At 40.2% G+C, this 25,443-nt stretch overlaps 2 protein-coding genes across 2 annotated transcripts in view; one reads left to right on the plus strand and one right to left on the minus strand.

The window, feature by feature from the left end:
• Positions 1-9,105, plus strand: part of SEPTIN10 (septin 10) — a 23,686-nt gene extending 14,581 nt beyond the window's left edge. The window contains 4 exon segments of the mRNA XM_086880295.1: positions 5,809-5,941; positions 8,362-8,550; positions 8,777-8,875; positions 8,878-9,105. Coding sequence (XP_086736421.1) covers positions 5,809-5,941; positions 8,362-8,550; positions 8,777-8,875; positions 8,878-8,913 — 457 coding nt within the window. The 3' untranslated portion in view covers positions 8,914-9,105.
• SH3RF3 (SH3 domain containing ring finger 3) overlaps positions 1-25,443 on the minus strand; it is a 275,756-nt gene that overhangs the window by 1,176 nt on the left and 249,137 nt on the right. The window lies entirely within an intron of this gene.

Genomic DNA, 25,443 nt, shown 5'->3' on the forward strand with positions numbered 1-25,443 from the left:
AAGCTGGATTTCATGGTGTACAGCTGTCTCAGGATAAGAGTTGAATTATAAAAACCATCATCCATAGATGTATTTTCTTTCACAAGCAAAAGAATTATCTGTGTGAAACCCCTACAGTTTGCATTTTGTTAGCAGCCTGAAGTGGCAGGTTCACATCAGAACGTCCCAGTATTTTACACTTCAGATCTCATTAGAAATTGTCTGCTTCTTGGATATACAGAAGAGCTGAGTTCTCTCTGGTGTGTAGAATTTACATAGGGCCCACTAGATGTCAATTTTATTGAGAGAGTTTTGTCAAGAAAGTACACTTAGGAATTGGTTTTGGTAAATCAGATGTATTGAAAATGTCATTGTTTTGGAAGGATGAGAATAGATATCCCATAAGACTCTAGGAAAATGAACTTTTTCCCAGATTTACTGCAACAGGAAGAGAAAAGTAAGACTAGGATGGATGTGGTTGTTCCTCAGTCATCAGTGAATGATGCTGAGGTCTGAAAGAGAAGGTGTTTGGTACTTTGGGAGAGACATTTTATGATACCATAAAAAAGGAAGAGAATTTAGAGGATGTGTATGCAGTGTAATTAGCATAGTAATGCAGCCTTACCCATAAGGTGTTTTATCAAGTTACTGAGGAAACAAAAAGTGTCATCCTCAGCAATGTGATAGAAAATGTCTTTTTACATAGAGGAAGTTCATTGCTTCCCAGTTTGTTTGACATTTAAGTAACTTTTAGAATAGGGACTATCCAGTTATTTTAGGTTAAAATGTGTTATTAAATTGTCATCCTCTTTGCCCTAAAGATGTTTACAATATATACATGTGTATTCTAAGAGCTGTAGTTTTAGAGTATTATTAATATTGCATAGCAATATATGCCTGAAGATTAAAATTTCATGCTAGTTGTGTAAATAATGATCAAAATGCATGTTGAGAATTCATATTTTGTGCCTGTGATGTAGCTGTCTGCATATTAAATTTGATAATAATTTAAGTTTAGAAAACCTTTGCTAGACTTGAGTAATTGGCTGTTTGTAGCATTTGAACACTGACACTTGAGTAGCGAATGTTCCCTGCCTTTTGGCATATTGGGAAGAAGCTGCCTGTGAAGTTCCTGTACTAGTTTTTTTGGATTTAGAAGTAGGACAGTAGTTTATTCATCCAAAATTGTATGCCACTGCAAAGCAAAACCAGTAATTCTTGGATGTCCAGCTACCTTGTGAGCAGACATCTGTAGAGACTTTCACTCTTACATGGGAAAAAACATGTTGGCAAGTTTCACTTTTTTATGGGAGATGGGGAAAGAGATAGTTTCAGCACACAACACCAAAATAGATTTGCACCTTTATTATTAGGTGTGAGAAGGAAAAATAAAGGTAATCTGTAGTGACTGTCTTGTGCACACATACCTATTATACACTTACACACTATACCTATTCCCTAACCCTGTATTTTTGGTGAAGCTATTTCGTAATAACTTTTTAATTTGTTAGTTTGCAGTTGCATTCTAAAATGATGTAATGAAGTCAATGGATAGCAGAGTATTTAGGGTGTGGTTTATGCACTTTATGCAGTATCTGTTGGATATAAAATTCAGGAAGTGGATTTTTAATAATTTTATAATTTTTTGCTACTTAAAATTTGCATTTGCATTTTTTATTGCTGAAAAGTAAAGATAAGCTTTTTTGTGTGTGTGCAGATGGTCTGGTACTGCCTTTTCAATGTTCCAATTATGTCCATTAGGAACATGAATTCCTAGTTTCAGATCACTCTCAGCAAGAGATAATTGCTTAGATGTTTTGAATGGTAAAGTTTGGAATAGTTGAAAACAGAAATCTAGACATGAAGAGTGCTTCCAGGAAAAACTTCTAAATATACACACACACACCTAGTTAGCCTAGGTGTTTGCAAGGGAGAAGAGGATCACTAGTGTTTTGAAGTTGGACATTTTGTTAAGTCCATTTTTCAATTTAAGTTGTTGCCTATGGGCACATTTTTGTTCTGAAAGAAGAAAGCTGATAGACCAGGGTCTGTTGAAAGAAGCTGAAGATTGACATTCAGGCTGTATGCTTGTGTGTTTAGATTTGCTGATGTTAATAATTCTCTGGGTTAACTAACTTTTCTGTCATCATAATTACAATTTGTTCTCCATTCTAACTGCAATTAAACATAATTGTAACATAAGCATCTTGGTTTCTCAGTATGTGGGGAATCATTCTATGCTTTTTTCCTCCCTGAAACTGGGATATTCAGACCTTGCAATTCTTGAACTTGTTTATTTTTCAGTCTCTTTTGAAGATGATGACAGAACACCAGGAAGGATTCAATGATATGAATAATTTTATATGTAGAGGAAGTTTGACATGACTCTTGTCCTGTCTAAGAGATGAAACCTAACATTTTAAAGGCTATTAGACCTTTTCCTTAAGAAGTCTTTGGCAATGGAGTTCATCTGACCAGCTGCAGACCTTTTCATTTGAACTCAATATTTCAGCCATTTTAGAATGAGATTGGACCACACCCAAAATACCTGTTTTTTGTGCCTCTACTGGAAAATTGATAATTCTTTAGGTCTACCACATCCTTATTATTGCTCAGTATCAACTGAGATAGTTGACTTGAGTTGAAGGACTGTGCTAGAGATACCTGCCACTAGTTAATATTTTTTTTTTACTTTTTCTTAAATACTTTGATAGCCAAATGTTATGCAGAAAGTTACAAGTGTTACTTTCAAATTTGAAAGCTTTTAAAAGTGTAATTGAATGAACTTTAAATACCTGTATTGTTCAAACCTATTTGCACATTGTGTTCCACTGAGAGTTGAATTCACTTTAGAGTCTTTATTTATGAACATAATGTGTCTGATTTTCAGTTTTAGGCTTCCATGCTTTCAGTCTCATGCAGACAGAAAAAGCTGTATGTCACAGCTATGCTTCTGTAGAAAGACAGGTGGTAGTGCTGGTATGTATGATTAGTTTAGACTGTCTTCACAATCCCTTTCTCCAAAACCTCAGTAAGAATGCATTATTTAAATAATTAGTTATAACATGTAAATTTTGCAGGTGTCTTTGTACAGAGTGTAACAGTCTGACTGTCTAAGCCAGAAGAATGAGAGAATCTGTGAACTTGATTTTCATAATGTGCTAAATGAAAAGCAGTGAAACCTGTCTTCAGATAAACCAGAAACTATTTTACTGTGAGCAGTGGATGAAGTAATGTTGAAAGGATTGACTTAAGATTTAGTGAACTGTCTTTCCTTCCTCCCCAAATCTCCTAACACCAAAGAGTGTTTGGGTTATTGTGTTGTTGGTCTGCCACAGGCAGAAAAGGAAATTGGTTTAGTTCTGTCTCAGTGATTTCCAGAACAATCAGTCCAGGGGGAGGGGGTATTTCACGGAGTCATAGAATGGTTGGGATTGAAAGAGACCTCAAAGACTGTCTAGTTCCAACCCACCTGCTGTGGACAGGAACACGTTCACCAGCCCAGGTAGCTCAAAGTCCCATCCAGCCTGGCCTTGAACATTTCCACATGAACACTTACTAGCATTCACAACCATCTGCATAGTAAATTTTAAAAATACACTTTTATTTCTCCTCTTCTTTCTATGTGTAATATGATTAGTTACTGAGTGTCTTCAAAGTTAATATTTTACTAATTTCAACACAAAATTGCTTTTACCTGATAAAGTAACCTAGTCTGGGTCTAAGGATGTCTACATAAAGAAAGGAAGGTGTGATTGCAGCATGTCAACTTAGTCTAGCATTTTCTCTAGCAGTTTTATTGTTCCCAAAGTCGGCGTTTTATCTATCAGAACTGACTGTGTGCAGAAATGTGTATAGTGTGAGACTGCTAGCACTTGAAAAACCTGTGCTGTAGCATTATTGTCTAAACTTAGAGATAGTGTGAATTAATATGTGTGAAAACCATGCCTCTTTTCATGTGGATTTTAGGGATTTAGAATTTCAGGGTGACCTAAGTTACTTCACAGCTGATTAAAAGCCCCCAAAAGAAACCCAAACACAAGTGGGTAATTGTTCTGAATTCATTTTGTTGCCATGTAGTACTTGAATAAGAGTAGGAGGAGTGCTCTGGCCTTCTTATCTCACGAACATTGTCTGCATGTGCAATTTCAAGATGTTTCTTCTCTCTTAACATGATATTTTGAATACAAATAAGAAACTTTGGGGTTGAGAAACTGCCCAGTCACCCTAAATTTAAAGATAGAGCTGTTTAAGCTTAGTGGTGCTCCAAATAATTAACTCTTTAGACTTTTAGACTTTTTTTTTTGGTAAATTTTTCCATTTATAAATGATTTTAATAGAAACAGTAAAAGGACAAAAACACAAGTGTGTGTATATATTAAAAGTATAAATCAAAATGAAATACTTAATACATGTACCTGTTTATTTAACATGAGGGTGGAAGGCATCAGTTACCTGGCAAAGGACAGTAACTCATGTTAGCTGTGAAGGGCTGACCAGTCAGCACTCAGCAAGCGTTAGAAGAGATGGAAGGTGTAAAGAGGAGCCCCAGAGAAAAGCTAGACCATTATCCATGGTTTAATCTGTTCTTAAGCCCAGTGTCATAGAAGACAATGCCTTTGAGTTTCCAATAACCATTAACATAGCTGTGGTCCACCAATTCTGCTTTCTGGAATCATGTGGCTTACAGAAGTTTATGGTAAATATTTTCATGGAAGATCTTGTGTTGTTAAGCGGGTTTGCTTTTCAGAGGAAGTTCGGTGTATGAGGTACATCTGTGTACAAGCTACATTCATGTTTCTTGTAAAGCATATTTCCCTCCAGCACTGCCTGGCAGTGGTAGTATAGACCCTGAAAATGTCAAACCTCTAGTAGTTTATTCATATGAATAAATTACTAGCATCTTTTAATTTGCCATGATATGCTTTGACATGAAAGAAGTATCTCAATCTCAAATACCTGTTGTTTGGAAGGAAAAAAAAAAAATGTATCTTGTGTCCTGAAAAGAGAAGGGAGGCATAGATTTAAAAGTAAACAAATGTTTGAATTACTTGCTGACTTGTTGTTTTTTTTTTTTGCCAGGGATTTGCTCAATGATCTGAACTAATTTATTCCTCCTATGTAGTTCCAAATATAAGTATAGTATGTATGCAGTTTATTTGCTTCTGGAAGAGAGGGTTCAGAAAAAAACAAGCAGTCTTGAGGTTTTGGCTGTTGCATGTTGGAAAGTAACCCTGTATTTTGGGTATTGAGCAAGTTACGAAATTGAATTCATTCTATATTGCTGTAATTGTGCCCTATTTAAATTTTGACATTACAAAAAGAGTGTTATATGTTTTGAAGATCCTGTTATTTTCTTCCATTTTCATATAGGAACGTTTTTTTTGTTAAATTAATGCTCCAGATTGTTTTTGTATGGTCGTACTTGAAGACTGAGGTTTCACAATAATGAAATTTTGGGAGAATTCTCCAGCAATTTCAGTGTCTTAGTACTGAGCAACTTAAAAAGTTGTGCCTGTTGGAGTCAGAAAGGTATAAATCAAGTCTGTAGAACATGAGATGCCTAAAGTGTATTTACTTCAAAATGTAAATTGCCCAGGAGCTCTTAGCATACATAAGTAATTTTACTCAGGGTTGTTTATGTAAATAAAAAATAGGAAGATAAGATGCTTGCTTCTGTTTAGGTTTCTTTATGATTTTTTATGTAGGAAGCTGTAGAAATTAATATTTCAGATGAGTATTAATTGTTTAAATAATTTTCTAGATTGTTGGTTTTCCACACTGAATAGAAGAGCGTGCTGGAGAGTTGCTTACATTTTTGAACTTCAGTCTGCAGGAGGTCATTGAGGCAAAGAGGCTCGAGTTCTGCCTTGAAATGGAAAGAAAAGAAGAGGAGATTGAGCAACGATTTGTGCAGAAAGTGAACGAGAAAGCAGCAATGTTGGAAGAGGCAGAGCAACAGGCAAGCGTGCCTGTCTGTCTTGAGTTTGTTTTCTGAGATTTGGAACAGCTAAGTTCTTAACAAAATCAGTGGTTGATATTTGTAATTTCCTAATATTTTGAGGACAGCAATGCTTTAAATCAAAAGCAGTTTGGCTACACAGATTGATTTGATTAGCAGATGGATTAGACACCAGCAAAGAAGACAATATGTTTTACGAGGAGTAGCTGAGGGAGCTGTGGTTGTTTAGGCTGAAGAAGTCTCAGAGGACACTTTATTGCTCTCTACAACTACCTGAAAGGAGAAATGTAGTGAGTTTGGGGTTTGTCTTTTCTCCCAAGTGCTAAGTGACAATATGAGAGGAAATGGACTTAAAGCTGTGTCATGGGAGGTTTAGAATGGATTTTAGGAAAAACATCTTCACTGAAAGGGTTGTTAAGCTTGGAGAACAGGCTGCCCAGGGAAGTGGTGAGTCATCAAGCCTGGAGGTATTTAAAATATGTGCAGATGTGGCACTTGGGGACATGGTTTAGTGGTGGGCTTGGCAGTGCTGGGTTCATGCTTGGACTTGATGATCTTAAAGGTCTTTCCCAGCGTACGTGATTCTGTGATTCTATAAATGGCACTCTTGCTACAGGAAGGCAGGAGCTCATGTTCTAAAGGCTTTGGTGGATAGCTGGTATGCATCTATAGAAGAGTGGGACTTGGTATGGTGAAGTAAGAGTGATGAATATAGTGGTTGTGTTTCTTTGTCTTCTCCCACAGTGTGGTGAGAAACATTGGTATGCCACAACAACACAGTAGGTGCTTTTCGTGCATAGATTGCCCTGTAAAAACCAAGATTTTAGGAAAAAATCTTTTCAGAGGCTTTTCAGAGTGGGCCATGTGTGTTTGCCTGACTTCCAGACTCAGTTATTTAATCTAAGCTCAACACTCATGCTGAGAGGTTTGAAAGTGTGTATGTATGTCTGGTATTCTGTTGGTTTGTTTCAGTTCTGGTTTCAAAATCTCATCTCATCCCAGCTGCTTTAAGACTATTTGAAGATGTGGTATATTTCTTGGCTCTGTTTTTGAAGATTTAGTCCTGTCAAGCTGGACTAGCAAAATAGGATCTTCTCATCTACCTTCTGCCAGACTCTTATCGTGGTCATGCGTATTTGTATTCAAACATTGGTTTAATTGAAATTGGAAACCTGTGTATTTTTATTAATTTCTTTTCTGTAGCAGTAGCTGTAGCAATTTTTTTTTTTAAGTGTTCAGGTGCATGTTTTAAATAAGAAGGCGGCTTAATATTTTTTTCCTAAATCTGTTAAGACCCCCATGCTACTTGTGGAGAAAAAAAGTCAGATTCAGTTGTTCTCAGTATGAGGCAGTCCAACTGAAAGAATGCTTAGCCATGTTCAGAGCAGGTTTAGCAAGGTCTTACACAGTATCTGTGCTAACCCTTTGATATTATCCTTGTATGATTTATGCCGAGTTGTTTGTGAACTCTGCATATTGCAGAATTATGGATATTAGTTTTCCAAGTTTCTGATGTGGGAAAGTGATCATGCAATCACTCCTAAACAACATTTGTTATGTACTCTTGCTGCTGTATTTTGTATCTGGAAACCAAAGAAAGCCAAGAATTTCTGTTGTACTTCAGATTTCTTTCACATCCTTCATTTAGAGAAAACTTGTAGGTGCACCTACATAATTTTTCAGCTCTGCTATGTACAACAAGCATCCTGTTACATTTATAGTCTTAGTTTCTTCTTTGTAAAAGCAGGATTCTAGGAGAATTTGTGTGGCGGGAAATGGGAGATGAGAAAGGATTAAGTACCCCTTTTGTTGGCACACACAACTTCATAGTGGGTTTAAACTGGTTGAAATACGTCTGGAAACTAAAATGCATTAATATTTAAAAAAACCCCAATCAAAGAACAATTACTGTAGAAAAGTAGGTAGTTACTTGCAGCCCACATGTAACTCCCCAACCAGATTAACACTGTGTTCTTACTAATATTTAAATCTGATCAATATACACTTCCCCACTTGATTTTAGGGAACTATATTCTTCTTGAGATGTATTGATTTACTGTGTTGATAATTGGTTCATCTCTAAAGGCCTCTTTATTTTGATACAATAAAGATACAATAAAATGTGGTAGGAAATCTAGTATTCACTTAGTGCCTTCCCTGTTTTCCTGTACTTTGAGTATATAATAATATAATAATAATATAATAGCCTGGATCCTGAGAACAGTCTGATAAAAGTTAATATTTTTCTGTATTGCTGTTTTTTAGTCTTAACAGTTTGGGGAAATAACTGCAATTTCTAACAGCTATTAACACAAGTTGAGATGGGTTTTACTGTTAATTTGCAGAGGGTTTTTATATTGTGATATCACCACCTTGTGTTGCCATTTGGAAATGTTATTTCTTGTGCTTTCTTTAAATAGGTACTGACTAAATTTGAACGTCTTACGCTAATGCATCAAGAAGAGGAGTTGAAATTAGGGGAAAAGAAAAAACTCCTAGAAGATGAAATAGCTCAGTTTATTGAAAAGAAAGCTATCACTGTATCGATTCAGTCACAAGTGCCTGTCTCTACCCCTGTTGTTAGTTCGAAGACACAAGGACTGCAAAAAGTAAGTGCTGATGCTAGTCATCAGAGGCAGCAATAAAAAAATTCTTCACATTCACTTTTATAACTCAAATTTCAGTAATCTTTTAGAAAAGACAGAAACATGCTCCTATTCTGTGATAAGAAGACTGGTGTGTGTAAAATACCCTCATGCTTGGATTTACTTTTGGAGTAATTGCTGTTTGTTCTATGAGCATTGTTTTGTCTTTCTTTTCTTTTTTCCATGAAAGAACCAAGATTTTCAACTTGAAGTCCAATGCTTTCATGTCAGAGATGAAGGAACTATGAATGTTGGAGAGCAGAGCAAGAGGGAGAGTGAGAAGGAGGAGTTAGAGAGAGAAATTCACCCAGGGAATTTCAGGAATAGTATTTGATTGCAGCACTCAGGTTTTGAACGTAGGATATATTATTAGTTTTATGAAGCAGTCTAACTACTGTTGGCCCATATTAGATGTGTCTTCCTAGTACAGATTTTTAAGAGAAGAGATTGATAAAATTTGCTGTAAAAACACAAAGTGTAGAATATGACCCAATAAAGATTTCACTTTCTTCCCACCCACCCACTTCTTTCTTTCACCACTCTCAAAGTTGAGTTGAATAAATTGTGAAGATTCAGAAATACTTTAAAAAGTAGTGTTCAGAATAACATGCCAAATTGATTTATATAAAAAACATTGAATTAAATATTCATATAATAAATTAAATCGACTTAAATGTTTTTCCCCTCCCAAACCAGAACTGAATTAACTTACTCATTTTTTTCTCCTGATAGCTTACAAATTTACTGCAGATAACATTTTGTTAATTAATAACTTCCTGCAGCTGAAAACAGATTTCTTGGTTCTGAATTTATTTATAACTGCTAGATTCTGAAGAACTTTAGAAGCTACTTTGGTACACTTATTTCCACAGATATCATCAAGCTTTGACATTTTTGGGGTGTATGCTAGAAGCCTAATTTGGCCAAAATTTATTGCACTTCAACTGCTGTTACCGAATCCCTTTTCTTAGATTCCTTTGATTCTGGATTTACATATGAAAGTGGAATTCTTGGTAACAAAAGTCATTATCTGCACTACTATGAGTAACTGTTCTTGTTTAGTTTTATTTCTTCAGAGTATATTAAGTTTATATGCTTGCTGTGGTTTTTCAGTTCCAGCTTTATGTAATACTGATGACAGAAGACACAGTAATGATAATTTCTCATGAGAAAGCAGTGGTTCATGGTGTGCTCTTGAAGGTATAAGAGTTCCAATTTCTTACTAAAATGTTTGGCTAATAGGTCTTGTTGCTGCATTCTGCAAAAGCATAATTTTTAAGCATGATCTGTACACACATAATGTGGTAGTTACTGTAATTATCATCACAGGCTTTCTGGTAAAGCTCTGCCTTGATATGTGTTTGCCTTAAACATCACACCACAAGTGTGGTCAGCTTGGTTTAATTTTAAATGTATTGTGCCAAAGAACATGTTCCTTCCATAAAGAGTTCCATTCAGACTATGAAGAGTGTACTGCAAAAGTATTCAGTGAATATATCCACTACAAGCTTCCTAAAGAGTTCTTTTCAAATGGTATTGTTCATTAGTCCACTGTTATTTAATACAACTACTGACATATTTGAACCATTTACTCATTTTGCTGACAGATTTTTGTTTATAGGCTTTTATGCACAAGCAGTGTTCTAAATTTCAGATAAACTGTCTTTTTAGTAAAAATTTAGAGATGTTTTTGCAATCCTGTACTGTTGCAGGATGGTTCATTTGATATTACTAACTCAGTATGGAAAGTACCTGTATGTGAGGTTTTTGAGTGTGGTAATCAGTTACAGTTGAAGATTTACAAAAATTCCAGGTTGGTTAAAACAAGTTCTAAATGCTTTGTATGTTTTCAGTAGTCATGATAACTAATGGGAAACCTTAAGAGGTACAGTTCTCTGGAGTTGTGTTGTTGGACTGTTTAAAAATGAAATACTAACTGACAGAAATAAAATAGATTTGTTTTGCTTAAGTGTTACTCTTGTTCTGCTTCCTATCCCTCATGTATTACTAAAAAGGAGTAAGATTTCACATTTAACTGAAAAATATAAAGGTTTTGCATCTGTTTTAAATATCTCACATCATTTATTGATTGGAAAAAATAGGTGATTTGTATGAACTGTACCAGAAGGGCAGTGTGATACACTTGTCATGTACCACTGTACTTAGCATATAGTCATGGAATATCTCAAGTTGGAAGAAAACTCTAAGGAGTTGGAAGAGACCCTTAAGGTTCCTTGACTCCAGCTCTCTGCTCCTTGCAGGACTACCATAAAATCCAAACTGTGACAAAGAACATTGTCAGACACTCCTTGAACTCTTGACAGACTTGGTGTCATGCATTACCACTGCCCTGGGGAGCTTTCAGTCACCAACCTCACCTTCTATTTTACCCACACAGTGATACTTATCATACAGTTTTGAATGAGTGGAATGGACCTTAAATATCATCTAGTCCCAAGCCCCTGACATGGACATGAACACCTCCCACGACACCAGGCTGCTCAATGCTTCACCCAACCTGGCTTTGAACACTGCTAGGGATGGGACATCCACAACCTCCCAAGGGGCAACCTGTTCCAGTCCTCACCACCCTCACAGAAAAGAATTTCTTCCTACTATCTAACCTAAATTTCCCCTCTTTTAATTTGTACCCATTGCTCCTTGTCCTGTCGCTACAGTTTCTGACAGAGTCTCTCTCTGGCTTCCCTCCAGGCCTCCTCCAAATACCAGAAGGTTTGTTCCACACAACCTTCTCTTCTCTGGACTGACCGGCCCCAAATTTCTCAACCTGTTGTTGTAGGGTAGGTGTTCTGGTCCCCTTATTAACTTTGTAGCCCTCCTCTGGATTTGGTCCATTAATTCCATGTTCCATCCAGAGCTGGGTGCAGGACTCCAGGTGGGGTCTCACCTGAGCAGAGTGGAGGGGCAGAGTCCCCTCCCTCCCCCTGCTTGGGATGCAGCCCATGGTTGGATTTCTGAACACTAAGCGCACATTGCCTGCTCATGTTGAGTTTTCCATGAACCATCATCCCCAGGTCTTGTGCAGGGCTGTAGCAGTGAGAGGGAATATATAATGAGACATAAAACCCGTCATTGACCAGGAAAGGGTCAAGCTGCTAATTCAGTCATCTCTACAGACAGAACAGGCTGTAACATAGGAGGAAAGGGTTAAGAGGAGACTCTCATTTAGCCCACACACTTGGACAACATACGATTTTGTTCAAGAGAAGAAAATGGGGCAGGGCCATGCCCTGTGATTGCTCCTTCCTGACCAAAATGTAGCTTGGTGAAAGACTATTTTTGGTTTGACTTTGTACCATTGAATGGGCCATTTGCAGTTGTTGCATTAGAAAGAAGGGATGTGCCTTTGTTAAAGCAGGTAACAGTCAAATGAAAAGAAAAAGATATTTTTTAAAGTGATTTGGAAGTGTTATCAAGTGGTCTTGAACAGAATATAATAATAATTGAATGATGTGTATTGTCAGCGCTCAGTTATCTCCCAGTGTGCTATTCCAGCTGCTGATGTTAGTTAGCTCAAGCACAGCTCAGACACTTCATGAGTGTTATAAAACTGCATCAAAAGACAGATTTAGCTGTCTGTAGTCTGGCCACTTTGCTGAGGACAAAGACTGAGAATAGTTAAGTACTGTTTGACCTAAATAGCTCTGTGCCTGGCCAGTGCTAGAGGATGTCCTGTGCTTTGACAGCTGGGAACCATGAACAGGGGCATGTGCTACCACATGTCTTGGTCAGATGGGTTTCTGTGCACTTGCACGTGCTAGCCCTGCAGGACTCAGCAGCAAAACAAACCTGGTGCAGGCAACTGTGCAGGTCTTTGGAACAGGTGACAGTCAAAGGAGGGTTGTTCAGTTGTAGCACAAAAACAACATAGCACAAAGTGAGAGAGCTGGTGGGTTTTCCTTTTCATTTCCTTATATTCATTTAAGTAGTGGAGATCATCTGTAAGTGTGGAAAATTCCACTATTATTTTGTTTAAGTTTGCCCAAAGATGAGATACCAGGTAAGAGCACAAGTGCACAGCCTGACAGTCAAATTCAATTCAAAGAATTATAAAGGACCAACTAACTAATATTGTCCAGAAGTGGAGAATTAATAGTGGTGGTAAATAAAAACATATATGTCTCCTTGTGGTTTATCTTAGCTGTGTGTTATTCAGCTGGACACTTCAGAGAGGTTTATCCTGCATGTGAAATGGTTTCAGAACCACTTATTAAGGTCTCTTTATTGTTATGGTACCTTCTGCAAGTGGCTTCTGCAAGATTATTTACACTCTTTACAAATCTGAAGGCTTTGTTCATTTGAATCCTTTTCTTAAGGTTATTTTCCATATATATTTTGTATATTTATTCACAAAAATCTTTAGTTAAAGTTACTAGACACAGTAAGGAGTTTTATCTTAAATCTGGCTGACAGATTGGGCTCAAGGGGTTGCAGTAAATGGGGTTACATCAAGTTGGCAGTCAGTCACCCCAAGGCTCACTTTTAGGGTAAGTGCTCTTTAATGTTTTTATAAATGAACTGTCCATAGGAGTTAAATGTACATTAAGGAACTTTACTGATGATACTAAATTAGGGAAGTTGTGGACTCCCTCTAGGATAGAGAGGCCTTACAGAGACATCTGGATAGGCTACAGAGTTGTGCAGTCCCCAGCTGCTGGAAATTAACAGCAGCAAGTGCCAGAAAGTCAGAGAAGGTTCAGATTGAATTTTAGGAAAAGACTTTTCACTGGGAGGATGGTTAGAACAGGCTCCCCAGGACAGTGGTTACAGCACCAAGCCTGTCAGAGTTCAAGAAGCATCTGGAATATGCTCTTAGTCATATGGTTTAATTTTAGATAGTCCTGCAAGGAGCAGAGACTTGGGCTCACTCCTCATGGGTCCCTTTCAACTTGAGATATTCTGTGATTCTATGAGTTTGACTTATGGAAACACGAGCCTCTTGTAACAGCAGCAACATAATATTTATATAGAAAGAAAAATACTTAAAAGAAAGATGAATAATTTTTCAAGACCTTTGTGAAGACTTCTGTAATTCACATTCAGTGAATCATTGCAAAAATAATTGAGTGTAATTCATGGATGGGTAAAATACCCAACTGAATTTTTATGAAGTACTGAGGCATCTATGTACCCGCGTTTTCTTTAATAAACGTATTTTTTAAAATCCAGACCCTAGCATCAAGGCAGCAAAGCGCTGATAGTTAAACATAGAAACTTGCAGGATTTAGAACTAGACAAAAAAAGCTTCAGCAGGATGATCGGCAGGGTGCGCTCGAAGCACGTGGCTTTTGCTTTTGGGGACAGGACTGTGGCACTGAGCAGCTGTGCCCTGACCCCAACCCCGTCTCGTTAAACCTGCTTTTGTCGGGGGTTTGGAGTAGGTGGGCCCCAGATGCCCCTTCCAACATCAGCAGTTCCGTAGTGCTGTAGCTCATTTGTCATGAACAATTTTTTTTTCCCTTTCAAATATTAAGAAAATATTAACTTATTTTCTTTAGAAAGAAAGTTGTAAGCGCAGAAGGCAACATAAAAGTAAGTGCTGTGAGAGCTCTAAGGTGATGTGGTGGATGCATTAAAATGCTGGAATCAGGCTCTATAGTTTGAAAACCTTAGAGTACAATTGCTCCTCATTCTGAGACAGAATCTTTTAAAATTACTTCCTAGAAAGGTGTGAGAAAATAGCATATTTTTCTTTTTGAGAACTACAAGTGAGATGTGTCAGGATGATTTTGGGTGACCATCCTGTGAGCTTTAGACTTTTGGAAAAAGAGTGTTTATGGAGCTACACAAATGTCTTTTGGTAACAGATCTGTAAGTATCTCTTTATTTTGGGGGTACCTGTACTTGCAATCATTAAGGAATAATCTCTCTGGGTACTTCAGTGTATCACAGTTTTTAAGTGCTGTTTTCATAAATGAGGAGCCAACATAACCAATGATTTAAAAATTAAATTCTTGCTTCCTGCAGAAATTTGCCTTTCTCTGAGTTTCATGTCCAAGCGTGAAGGATTGTGGTATATTCTTATTCATATATACAAATCCATACTTTTTTGTAATTTACATAGAGAGATGTATCTCACACCTGCTGGTGTCTGTGGATATACAGACCACTCACAGCAAGTGACAGAGGTTAGCTAAGCGTGGTCCTTGGGCTGTTTGATTCCTGATCAGTTCAAGGACTATTTTAGTGCTTCACACTTGGTCTGGATGCCTGTCTGCAGTTTCTGCATTCCCTTGTGCTGGGAGATGGAAATCTTTACTACCCTGTTAGTCCACATACTTTTGCGGGGCTGATCGTTCCCACTGAGAAGAGACAACAGGGCAGAGCTCTCTGCAGATTTTACACCTCTGTCCTCACAGAGTGGAAATGTGGACCTGTTCCTTCTTCTGGAAGATATTACTCCTTCACCCTTAGGTGAAGGCTTAGAAGAAGCAGACTGGTAGTCGTCACCCCTTTGGAGAGAAGAGGATAACTGGCATGTTTAGAAAGACAATGAGAAGGTGCTGGTGTCTGCACAGCTGTTTTTCATGGCTTCTACTTCAGTTTCATTGGTAAGTCTGGGGAAAGGCAGGGATTGAGTTCCATTCCCACTCGTGCTGGCAGTATGAAGATGGTCAGTCTTTTGAGCTTCTGGTGAAACAACAGTCCCCAGTGCCTTTTGGCCTATCCAGCTGACAAGGTGTGTGAGCAGCCAGGCAGATGGGACACACAGAACTCTGTTACAGCCTTTCCTCAAATGTTTGTTACCCCCATCACATCAGAGGGCGTGACAGGACTCATTTGATTTGCAGGCTCTGGTGAAAAAGGCAGACCAGGTTAAAACACAGCAGGTAGTACTGATGCACTGTGCAGAGGAATGCAAAATACCAGTGCTGGTTTATGGCTGTGTTCACAGCAGATGAATGACATCCAAGCTTTGCCCCAAGGTCAAATCAATATATACCCCTAATAATTTAAAATGTATAAATGTGCAGTGTGAATACCTACATGTGGGAAATAATTCCATTGCCTGTCCTGGTGGGGTTTGAGATTGGCACGTGTATTTTGTCTCCAAAGTTACAGGATTTCTTTTTGCCTATACTAACTTCTCAAGGAAAAAAATCTCTTGGGCAAGTCAGAGTATCTTCTGACTGCTTCTCAATCTTCACTGTATTTATTCTCACAAAATGCACTAAGAAGTTAAAAGATACTGCATTGGAAAATGAGATCCACAGTGGGTAGGGCTCAGATTTTCAAGATTTTAAATAAAATAAAAAAATATTTAAATAAAATAAAAATATTTGGATTTCTTTTTTTGAATTTGCACCCACTCAGTGAAAATGAGCCATGGAAGTAAATAAATTGTAGGTTTTAATGTGTAGTTACAGTCCTGCAGGAAATCTGTGATGGACTAGGTACTTGGGCTAACATCCTTTTCTGGTAAAAAGCACAGGCTTCTACTCCCCAAACTTGTACATGGATCTCAATCCTAGTGTTGTTCTGACTGATAAATAAAACAGAAGTGCTTTTATGGAAAGTGATTTATGTAAGGAAGAGAACGTATTTTGAATTCTGACTACTTAGGGTTAGGTTTATATGAGACCTTGGTTTCCCTTAATACAAAATTTCAATGCTTTATGCTGCAGCATCTCGATTTCCCAGCCACTTGGATTTTATAGAGGAACTCACATACATGTTTAACCACAAACCACGACCATACTGGGTTTCCTGAAGGAATATGTCCGTGGTGTGGACCTGAAGTGTCTGAGTGTGTCCTCATCAGAGGAGAGGCTTCCCTGGTAAGTAATTTATCCTTGGTTGTTAATCCATCTTATTGGCCTTCTCCAGCTTTACTGAGATGGTAAGGTATGCATGGATTGTGAAAGAAAAAAATATTTCCAAGTTTAAGTTCATGTCAGATTTTTCTCATTGCTCCAGTATGAACAGAGTTTCTCAAAAATTCCTTAGCCTGGTGGACAAGTTCATTGTCTGGAATGTGAGAAAGCTCATTTCAAATCCCTTCTCCAAGTTTGGCAGAGTAAGGGGCTGGGTTTAAAACTCTTCACACTCTGAAATAATTTGTGAATATACTTCCTGTTGTTTCCTACAGGGCAGGGCTTTCTGTGGTTGCTGAGTGACAGTAATCTTTGGGAAGGCAGTTGTTTTATATGTGGCTTCTTGGAGGCTCTGGAGTCATCAGAAGTTAAAAAAAAAAAATAGAAAAAACACTTCTACCAAGCTCCACCCCAAACTTCTGTTTCTGGGAAGGCAGCACTCTGGCCCTGGGAGCTGGTGCTTGCCAGAAGGCCCTTTGTAACCTCCTGTCTCGATCAGGCCTCAGGCTCATCCCTGACCTCACTAGTCTGGCTTTGGTGGGGCTAGAAATAGTTCAGTTTATGAATCCAGACATTGCAAATATGATCACAGAAACTAAAGATCACAATAACCTGAGGGCACTGCTGGTGATATTCTTGCTAAGTGTAATGTAATTATGGTGGGTGGCACAGCAGATTGCTCCAGTAAGGACTTGCATGTTGGTTGTGTGTTTTAAACGTGCTGTTCTGTGCCTGTGAGGTCAGGAGTGTTCCTTGAGGGTTTTATGGGATGATATAATGGAGTTTGTATATTGGCAGAACTTAATAGATCAATAAGTAAAGCTACTGCAGTGCATGCTGTGAATTAACAATTGCTGCAAACAGTTGGCTGAGTAGGCTAAGTAGGCAAATAAAGGAATTGCAGCCTAATATGCCTATTGCTAAATTTCTTGCTTGGAAATTTGCCTGGATAGGATGTTTAAAAAAAGCCCATACAACCCCTATGTGCTTCTAAAAGATTATTTACAGCTTTAAAATTTTTATAAGGTGTAATAATACAGATGTCATATCTCAGAATGTAATACCTGAAACAATAATTTCCCTGCCCTCTTAACAGAAAGACAAAACCCCCATGCAGAAGTTCCTGGGCCCTGCCTTGTGCAGTCTGGGAGGTTGCAGGTGCATTGCTGAGTTTAACTGGATAGGAAAAAAGAAAGTATTTCCTGTTTGATATGAAATGAAGTTGAAATGTAGAAATGTAAAATGGCAAGCAGCCCATCCATAACTGCAGAAGAATTTACAGATGTATGTGATTTCAAATAAATTAATTTAACTCTGGCCAGCATTCAGTCAAGACTGCACAAAGACTACAAAATTATCCCTAATCTTTTAACGATGGCAAATGTAAAAGACACACCAACTGAAGTATCCTCTGGATGTGTATTCTTGTATCACCCTTAGTCTGCTCACCTTTGATAGCTGGAACTCAGTTAATGACTTACTAAAAGGATTCTTCAAATAAAATGTTTTCGTGTAGTTTCACAGAAAAAAAATGGATATGAATCTCAGCACTTCTGTTTTTTCAGAAAACAGATCTGTTTGTAGGAAAGACTGTTTTTAAAAAATCTTACAATGGTCTTGGAAATGTAATTTCTTTGAAATTAGGAGGGAAAGGTATGTTGTGGTTGTTGTCAGTCTGGGTTTCTCTACCTTTTGTTTGGTACATTTTGGTGTTTAGTTCTTCTCTTTGTATTTTAAAGGTCCTTCCCGGAGGCTGCCAGTGAGGGGTGCTATGTGATCACCCCAGAGAGGATGGAGCTCCTGAATCTGTGTCCTGCTGCCAGCCAAAAATTATGTTTAAGCATAAAAACAAACCCCCAAGCAAAGGAAAGCTGTGAAAGTCACACTTTATAAGGCGAACATTAAAGGATTGTCAGGATTTTACTCCTCAGGAACAGCCAGAATGGAAATCCTCAGGCAGTTTGTACTCCATGAGAGTGGAGTGGCAGGAAGGGTTCAACAGCATGGGATGTAAAACGGTGTCTGGAAGGGATGAGGTTTTCAGCATGAGCAACCTGGGGGCAGAGAGGAGAGCGGCTGGGGTCGGCACAGCATGATAGTCAGGAAAATCCTGACCTTCCCAAGGTGGGGAGTTTGATACAGTATGCTCTAATGCTTGGATGTTGAAGACTCCTGAGATTTTTTGTCTCATCTTAGTTTTCAAATGCACAAGACATTATTTTGATTTAAACCAGTTTAACAGTGTATTTTATCATTGCAGATTTTTATTTTCTTTTAATTCTAGACATAACAGCATATCCTTCCTCTTTCATCTTAGCTGCTTGCTCACTAAATATGGTGAAGGTTCTCAGCCTTAAAGCTGAAAATGTGCATTACCTAGGTTCAAAAGAATGCTCTTTGGTAATATACTCAGTGGTTTAGATCCAAGAAATACCCTTCAAAGTAAAAACTGCGCAGCTGATGTCCCTGTCCTGCTGTGTTGACACTGGAGCTGGAAGGCACCTTGGCTCTGTCAGGCACTGTGCAGATGCTCACTGCTTCCTGTGGTGTCTGAGGATGGGCTTGGAAGTAGATCAAAGCAGAGAGTGAAAGTGCAGCTATAAGCAGGTAAGACAACAGGAAACTCCCTATTTAAAAGAAAGAACTTCCATCTGGGGTTTCTGATACGACTTCTTTTGCTGTTGGAGTGGGTGATGTCTGATCCTGTTAAGAAGGGGTAGTAGGACAGGAGGAGTTCTGTTGCAGCGAATGTTAGAGATGATGGAAGCTTCACCAGCTGAGATTGAGCAGTGGCAGGAGTAGTATTTTTCTGTCAAAGGCAAGACTTGAGTCCTGACTCGTACGGAACCCTGAAGAGAAAGCTTTTTCTTCTCCTTTCTCAACAAAACCCAATGAAATAAAAACAGTAATTTCATTTCATTCTGCACAAACAGTTCCTCTGGACACCATGAAACATTTTGTTCTCTGGCATGAGAGGGCAGCCTCAGCCTTGCTTGGTGTCTGGTCTTGGGAACATTTTTAGAGTCTGATGGAACTGGTCTGTCTTCACTCAGAAAGAAATGAGGGCTGTCACTACCTCTTTGCCCTTCAGATAAATGCCCCAATTGCTCAGCTGGTGATAGCAGAGAACGGGCTGATTTTCAAATGTGGTGATGTTTTTACTTTGGGGCTGATTTTTAAAGAATTCGGGGATTAAACCTGAGCCTTTTAGCAAAGAGAAAAATAATGTCTCTTTCTCTGTTGGTTACCATTCCAGCACCAGCTTGCTTTTTCTTTCCATGCTTCTCTGTGATTTCATTTGTAGGTCATAAGGGTCTTATCCCCTTGCCTTAGTGTCTGCAGCCTGCCAGGGAACTTCTGGCAGCAGGGCTGATGCAGCTGTGCGATCTGCCCTGGAGGGATGGGACTCTTCCCTGGGAATGCAGTGCAGGCTCACGATGATTAACTGCAAGCTTTTTGGCTCATGTAATGCAAATGCAGCATGGACAAGGAGTAACATTTGCCATGCTTTTGCAAAAGTTTTGAACATAAGAGCTTGGTTAATCCTGCTTGGGAGGGCTTGCTCATTATTTATCAAATAACCAGTTTTTTTATGCACTGCTGTACAGTCTGTCACGTCTGCAGCACAGGACTGTGTGTCATGGCACCCGAATGAAAGCAGCAGGAGAGAGAAAACACTGCAGTGCTGGTGGAACCTTTCTGGGGACATGTGGCTGTGATGAAGCTGCCTGTGGCCCCCTGCACCATGGTTCTTAGCAAGGCAGAGGCTCTTGCCCAGGGGCAAGGAGAGATTTCTGCATCCTTCTCTGTAGACAATGCTATTGCAGGATCGACTGCGGAAATTAAATACGGCTCTCAATGTCCTTAAAACTGCAATATGACCCCATGCTTTTAGTGCTGTGTAATTCCTACCGAAAAAAAGTCTTCCAGGCTTCTGTTTGGTCTCTTTCTGGAGACTGTGCACATGCTCATTCTTCATCTCTTGCTTTATAGGCATATATCAGTCCTTGCTTTCTGAGTGCCTCTTCCATTAAATGCGTCTCAGTTTGATTATTTGCCTTGGGAACATTGGCTTGCACCTTCTCCAGAAGCTTGTCTGTGCAGGATTTGCAAACTTTTCAGGCCCCCTTGTATCATTTCTCTGTGCTCACTTGTGACTGCAGCACCTCCTGGCTCCATATTGGCTCCAAATGCAGCATGCTATTTCCTACAAACGCTAATGAGAAGACATCAGCTTGACATCAACTCGGATATGTGCCAGGACACGTGCTCCCCACTAGACTGCTCCTCTGCTGTGCCCTGGAGGAATGAAGCAGTGACTTGTCTGACAGCCAGGGGTGTGAGGTTGTGCCTTGAGCTCCTGCTGGTGAGCATGGCACAGCTGGCTCAGCTCTGAGCGGCTGGCTGGGCGTTCAGGCTGGGCCATCTGCACACCACTGGTGGGAAATGCTGGATTGGTCCTGATGGACCCCTGAGGAGTGGGGGCTCTCCAACCCCTCCTGGCCCAGCCTGAAACCCTGATGGAATGGGTAGACAGCTCTACTGGAAGTGTTGATACCAGAGAGAACTTTTAGCCTTTGCTGGTGCTTGGAGATTCCAAACTATCTGTATGGCAGTGTATTTATTTAGTGGCATGGCAGCAGCCTGGCCAGGGACACTTAGTAAGAAGCCTCAGTATTTAAAGTGGAAGAAGTTGTATGGAGAGAGACGGTATGAACTTGAGATTTAAGCCTTCTTCCCTGCTGAGGGGAGACCTCATAGCTTCCTGCAGCTTGTTCACAAGGGGAAGCAGAGGGGCAGGCATTGATCTTTTCTCTCTGGTGACCAGTGACAGGACATGAGGGAATAGGCTGAAATTGTGTTAGGGAAGGTTTAGGTTAGGTATTAGAAAAAAGTTCTTCTCTCACAGATGGTTGGGGACTGGAACAAGCTCCCCAGGGAAGTGATCACAGCACCAAGCCTGACAGAGTTCAAGAAGCATTTGGACAACACTTTCAAGCTCCTGGTGTCATTTTTGGGCTGTCCTGTGTGAGGCTAGGAGATGGATTTGATGATTCGTATTGGTCTCTTCCATCTCAGGGTATTTTATGATTTTGTGATCCACATGGGCCCTGGGATCTCTGTTCATGTTTTGCTCTGAAACAAGGAGATTTGCCTGTGGCCAAGAGCGCTAGAAAATAATCTTTCTGGGCCTAATGTAAGCACCTATCAAAGATTCAATTTCTGTCATTTTGTACGACATGGGATAAGTATGGTAATTGCTGTCTCAGGGCTGGAGCTCCCTTTAGGCTTGCACAAAAATTGAGTAGGTGATAAGAACCAGAGCTGTGGGCAATTTTACATGGGTGAGTCTGTGCATACATATCCATTACTTCAGCGGTAAAACCCTTTGCACTGGATGCATAAAATATGGTAATTCCTCAAAAGGCAGATTAGAGCAGGAAAAGCACTTATTTAATGTTTTTTTGGCCTTATGTTTTCACAAGACCTGGATAAAAGACATTAGAAGCCTGGAGGTCTTTTTTGCTTTATGCTGGTGGATATGCTAGTCTGCTTTGTGTCTGTACAGGTTTCACAGGTCCCATGGTCTTGGACAAGGGGTGGAGTTGCAGTAGCTTTGGGACCACAAGGGATGGAGGACAGAAATGGGCTGAACACAGAGGGAAGGAAAAAGCCAGTGGTGCAGAAGCAGAAGACAGCAGGACCCACCAGCAGATGAGGGATAACCATGGGTTTATTTGCAGACATTGTTGGGGCCCTGGGTCTGTGGGTGCCCTCCACACTGCCCCACTGCTGGCACTCACAGGTCTGTGGTTGCTGCTGTGTTGGCCGTGGCAGCCCCATAGCCCTTGGGCCAGAGCTGCACCCTCGCTGGGTATCCCCCTGGGGCTGGAACAGCCCTGCCAGCCAATCCACTTCCCCCTGTGTGCCTCAGCCCCTGCTGAGCCCAGACCAAACCCGAGAGCAGCGTGCAAAAGCATGGGGTGGCCTCAGCCGGGGTCAGGTGTGGCAGTGGCAGAGGCTGCTCTGAGCTCACATCTCTCTCCCTGTGTTGAAAAGACTTTATAAACATTTAGAAAAAGGAAAACAGAAGGAAAATATATGAATTTGACACATATAAAAAACTAAACTATATAGAACCAGGTTGCAAAATGTATTCATTTAAAAACATAAGAAATATTTTAATAAACACAAACCAATGTAGTAACTGATTAGCTTCTGAAAACCTGAGGTAAGAACTGAGTTATACTTACTAGGGTATTATGGAGGTTTAAGTGAGACACAAGAGATGTGTTCTGACTAATATATTGGATTTGATGTAGTTTTATTAAGTCTGGGGCATGCCTGGCACCATGCCTTCCTTCACTTTACTGCTGCATCATATGAGCACTTGATGCTGTCAGCAGAGAGAAAGGAGCAGGCACCAAGAGTGGATTTTCAAATGCATATTATCACAGTTTGGCCCATGGAAAAGTGATGGCTTAAAGGAGCTAAAATCAAGCCCAAAGCCCATTTTTCTATAAAGGTCTGTGCTGCAGTCCTCTTAAAAACACCAGTTTAGGGTTTCCTTGTCTCACTTCTGGTTGTGCTCAACCCACTAGAAAAGCCCGTACTGCCATTCTACCTTCCCTATGATGACAGAGGGACTCGCTGAGAAAACAAAGAAAAAACTGTAATCAGCGCCAAGCCGTAATGAAACTAAATTTTGCCTTAACTGTGTTCAGTTCTGCTGCTGTTGCTGCCACATGCCAGAGGCTTTTGTTCCTAATTGAAAATGATAGCTCCCCGGGTGCTGGGGAGGCATGTGGCAGCCTTTTATTGCCGTGTGGATTATGTGCCCGCTATATTTCACACACTGCCTGGAGAAACGTGGCAGATTTTATTGATATGAGGGACTGTCCCTCATCATGTTTTTTTCTCTCTCCCTTGCATTCTTGGTGCAGCTCATTTCCAATTTTATTAACATCTGGGATGTGGTAGGAAGGCTTCAATACAAAAATTAGCAGAGGCCTCAGGAAAAAAAAAATCCCCAGTGCTTGGATTACAGAGATGCACACAAATATAATTCTGATATTTCTGTAAAATGTAACTGAGGGGAAAAAGTTCCCCTGAATTTGTTTGACCACAAAAAAATGGTAAAGAAATTTAATTTGTCCTCAAAAAGGTTAATTTAGTCTACCAAACCAAGGAGATTAATGGAAGTGCAAAAATGAGTACAGTTTAGGAACTAACTCAGCTTTAGAAAGCAAGATAAGGCTCATGACAAAATAAATCCATTTATAAACATCTACCAAGAGTGGTTCCTGACTACTGAGGTACTGGTCCCTTTCTGAGCTGTGGTCCTGCAGCAGCTCCCTTGTCCCAGCATCACCCAGTGAGTTTGCATCCTTGCATCCCACTAGGGCTGTGCTGCATGGGGGATGCAGTGCTGGGCAGCTGCAGGCTGCAGGGCTGTGAGACCAGCCTGCACTGCTGCAGGACCAGTCTGCACTGCTGCCAGCCTCCCTAGCACTGAAATCAGCAGGACACTTCAGTAGAGGGGTTCCAGAGTGCAGTTTCCTCTCCTCACTGCTGAGAAGAGCAGCACAATAAAAGCTTCTCTGCATCTGTGTGAACCTGAAGTAGTCAGTGAGAAAACTGGCTGAGCTGCGGAGCTCCTTCTCGGGCTACAGCCATGCTGGCAGCAGCCCCTACCCAAACCCCGTCCTACAGCCCGGAGCAGGTTTGGATATGCACATTTAGCAGTCCTGATTTTGGACTGAGCCCCCCAGGGATCAGGTGGTTCATTAGCAGTGATGGCGGTGCCTGCTGGGTGCCTGCAGGTTGGTGTCTGACCCAGCTCTGCCCAGGGGTCTCAAACACTGGCCTGGCCTGATCTGCACCCTCCTGCTGCCTGAGTTGGCACAGGAGATGACAGGGAAGGGGCTGTATTATTGGTGGATGAGTTCCATCCCAGCACTTCTGGGGCTGGGCCAAAGTGCTGTGGGCTGCTCCATCCCTTCCTGCTTGTGCTGAACCTCAGGAGTTGCCTGGCAGTGCAGAAGGGGTGGTGGGAGATGCTGCCCCACCAGTTGCTGGAGTACCAGTCATGTCTAAGGTGGCTTTGCTTCAGGCATCAGCCAGTATTGAGGCAGTGGTGTGATTCTCCATGTCCTTGGGACAACCTCCTGAGCTGCTGGCTCCCTGTCCAGCACAGTGTCTGACTCCCAGCATGGGGAATGTGGAGGCTGGAAGGTGCCTTGAGGAACTCACCAGATCTCTGCTTCATATAAATAACCAGATGCTGCCAGACCCAATCCTCCACAGCCCAATCACTCTCCCTGGCTTTCTTGTGCTCCCCTCTCTCAGGTATGAGTATTTATTTAGACAAAGCAAAGCAGTTCTTTTAACAAACTGTCTTGGGAAAAATCCAGCATTAATTTGGTATGAGTTTCCAGAGCAATTTACTGTCCTATGGTCAGGGTAACTGGATGGAGGATATTGTAATATTGTAATATGTCAACTGTTTTTCATATTAAACCACAGGAAATGCTCGAGAATGCATTTTACTGCCTTTAAATCTGAATGAGTGCTGCTCTATTTGATTAAAGGCTCTTCTGTGAGGACTAGAGAATTGAAGGAAGGAGGACTTCATCTTTGCTTCAGTTTCCTTTTAAAGTACTTGTTTCAGAGTTCTCTCTGACATTAATAGAAAGTTTGAGCATTGGATGATTTCTTAAATGGATCCTATTGCTGCATCTCCAAACTAGTGGGAGGTCATCAGAGGAAATTCAGAAACTGCCAGAATGGCCATGCCCTTCAGACAAGGGAATCACAGCTCAGACCCCAGGGTGGTTTTTCTCAACTTCCTGGTGTTGCTTTACAGCTGAAATCTGAAACTCTTACAATGCACCCTGTGCTCTGGTTGCAAACACAGGTAGGCCTGGATCAGCTTAAATGACATCAACCAATCAATTAACCAGTCATATCATCAATCAAACTGTCTCTTTTCTGTTACTAAAGGAGTGATGGTGATATGCAT

Source organism: Cyanistes caeruleus, chromosome 3, assembly GCF_971803275.1.
Source record: "Cyanistes caeruleus chromosome 3, bCyaCae1.hap1.1, whole genome shotgun sequence".
Lineage (NCBI taxonomy): Eukaryota > Metazoa > Chordata > Aves > Passeriformes > Paridae > Cyanistes > Cyanistes caeruleus.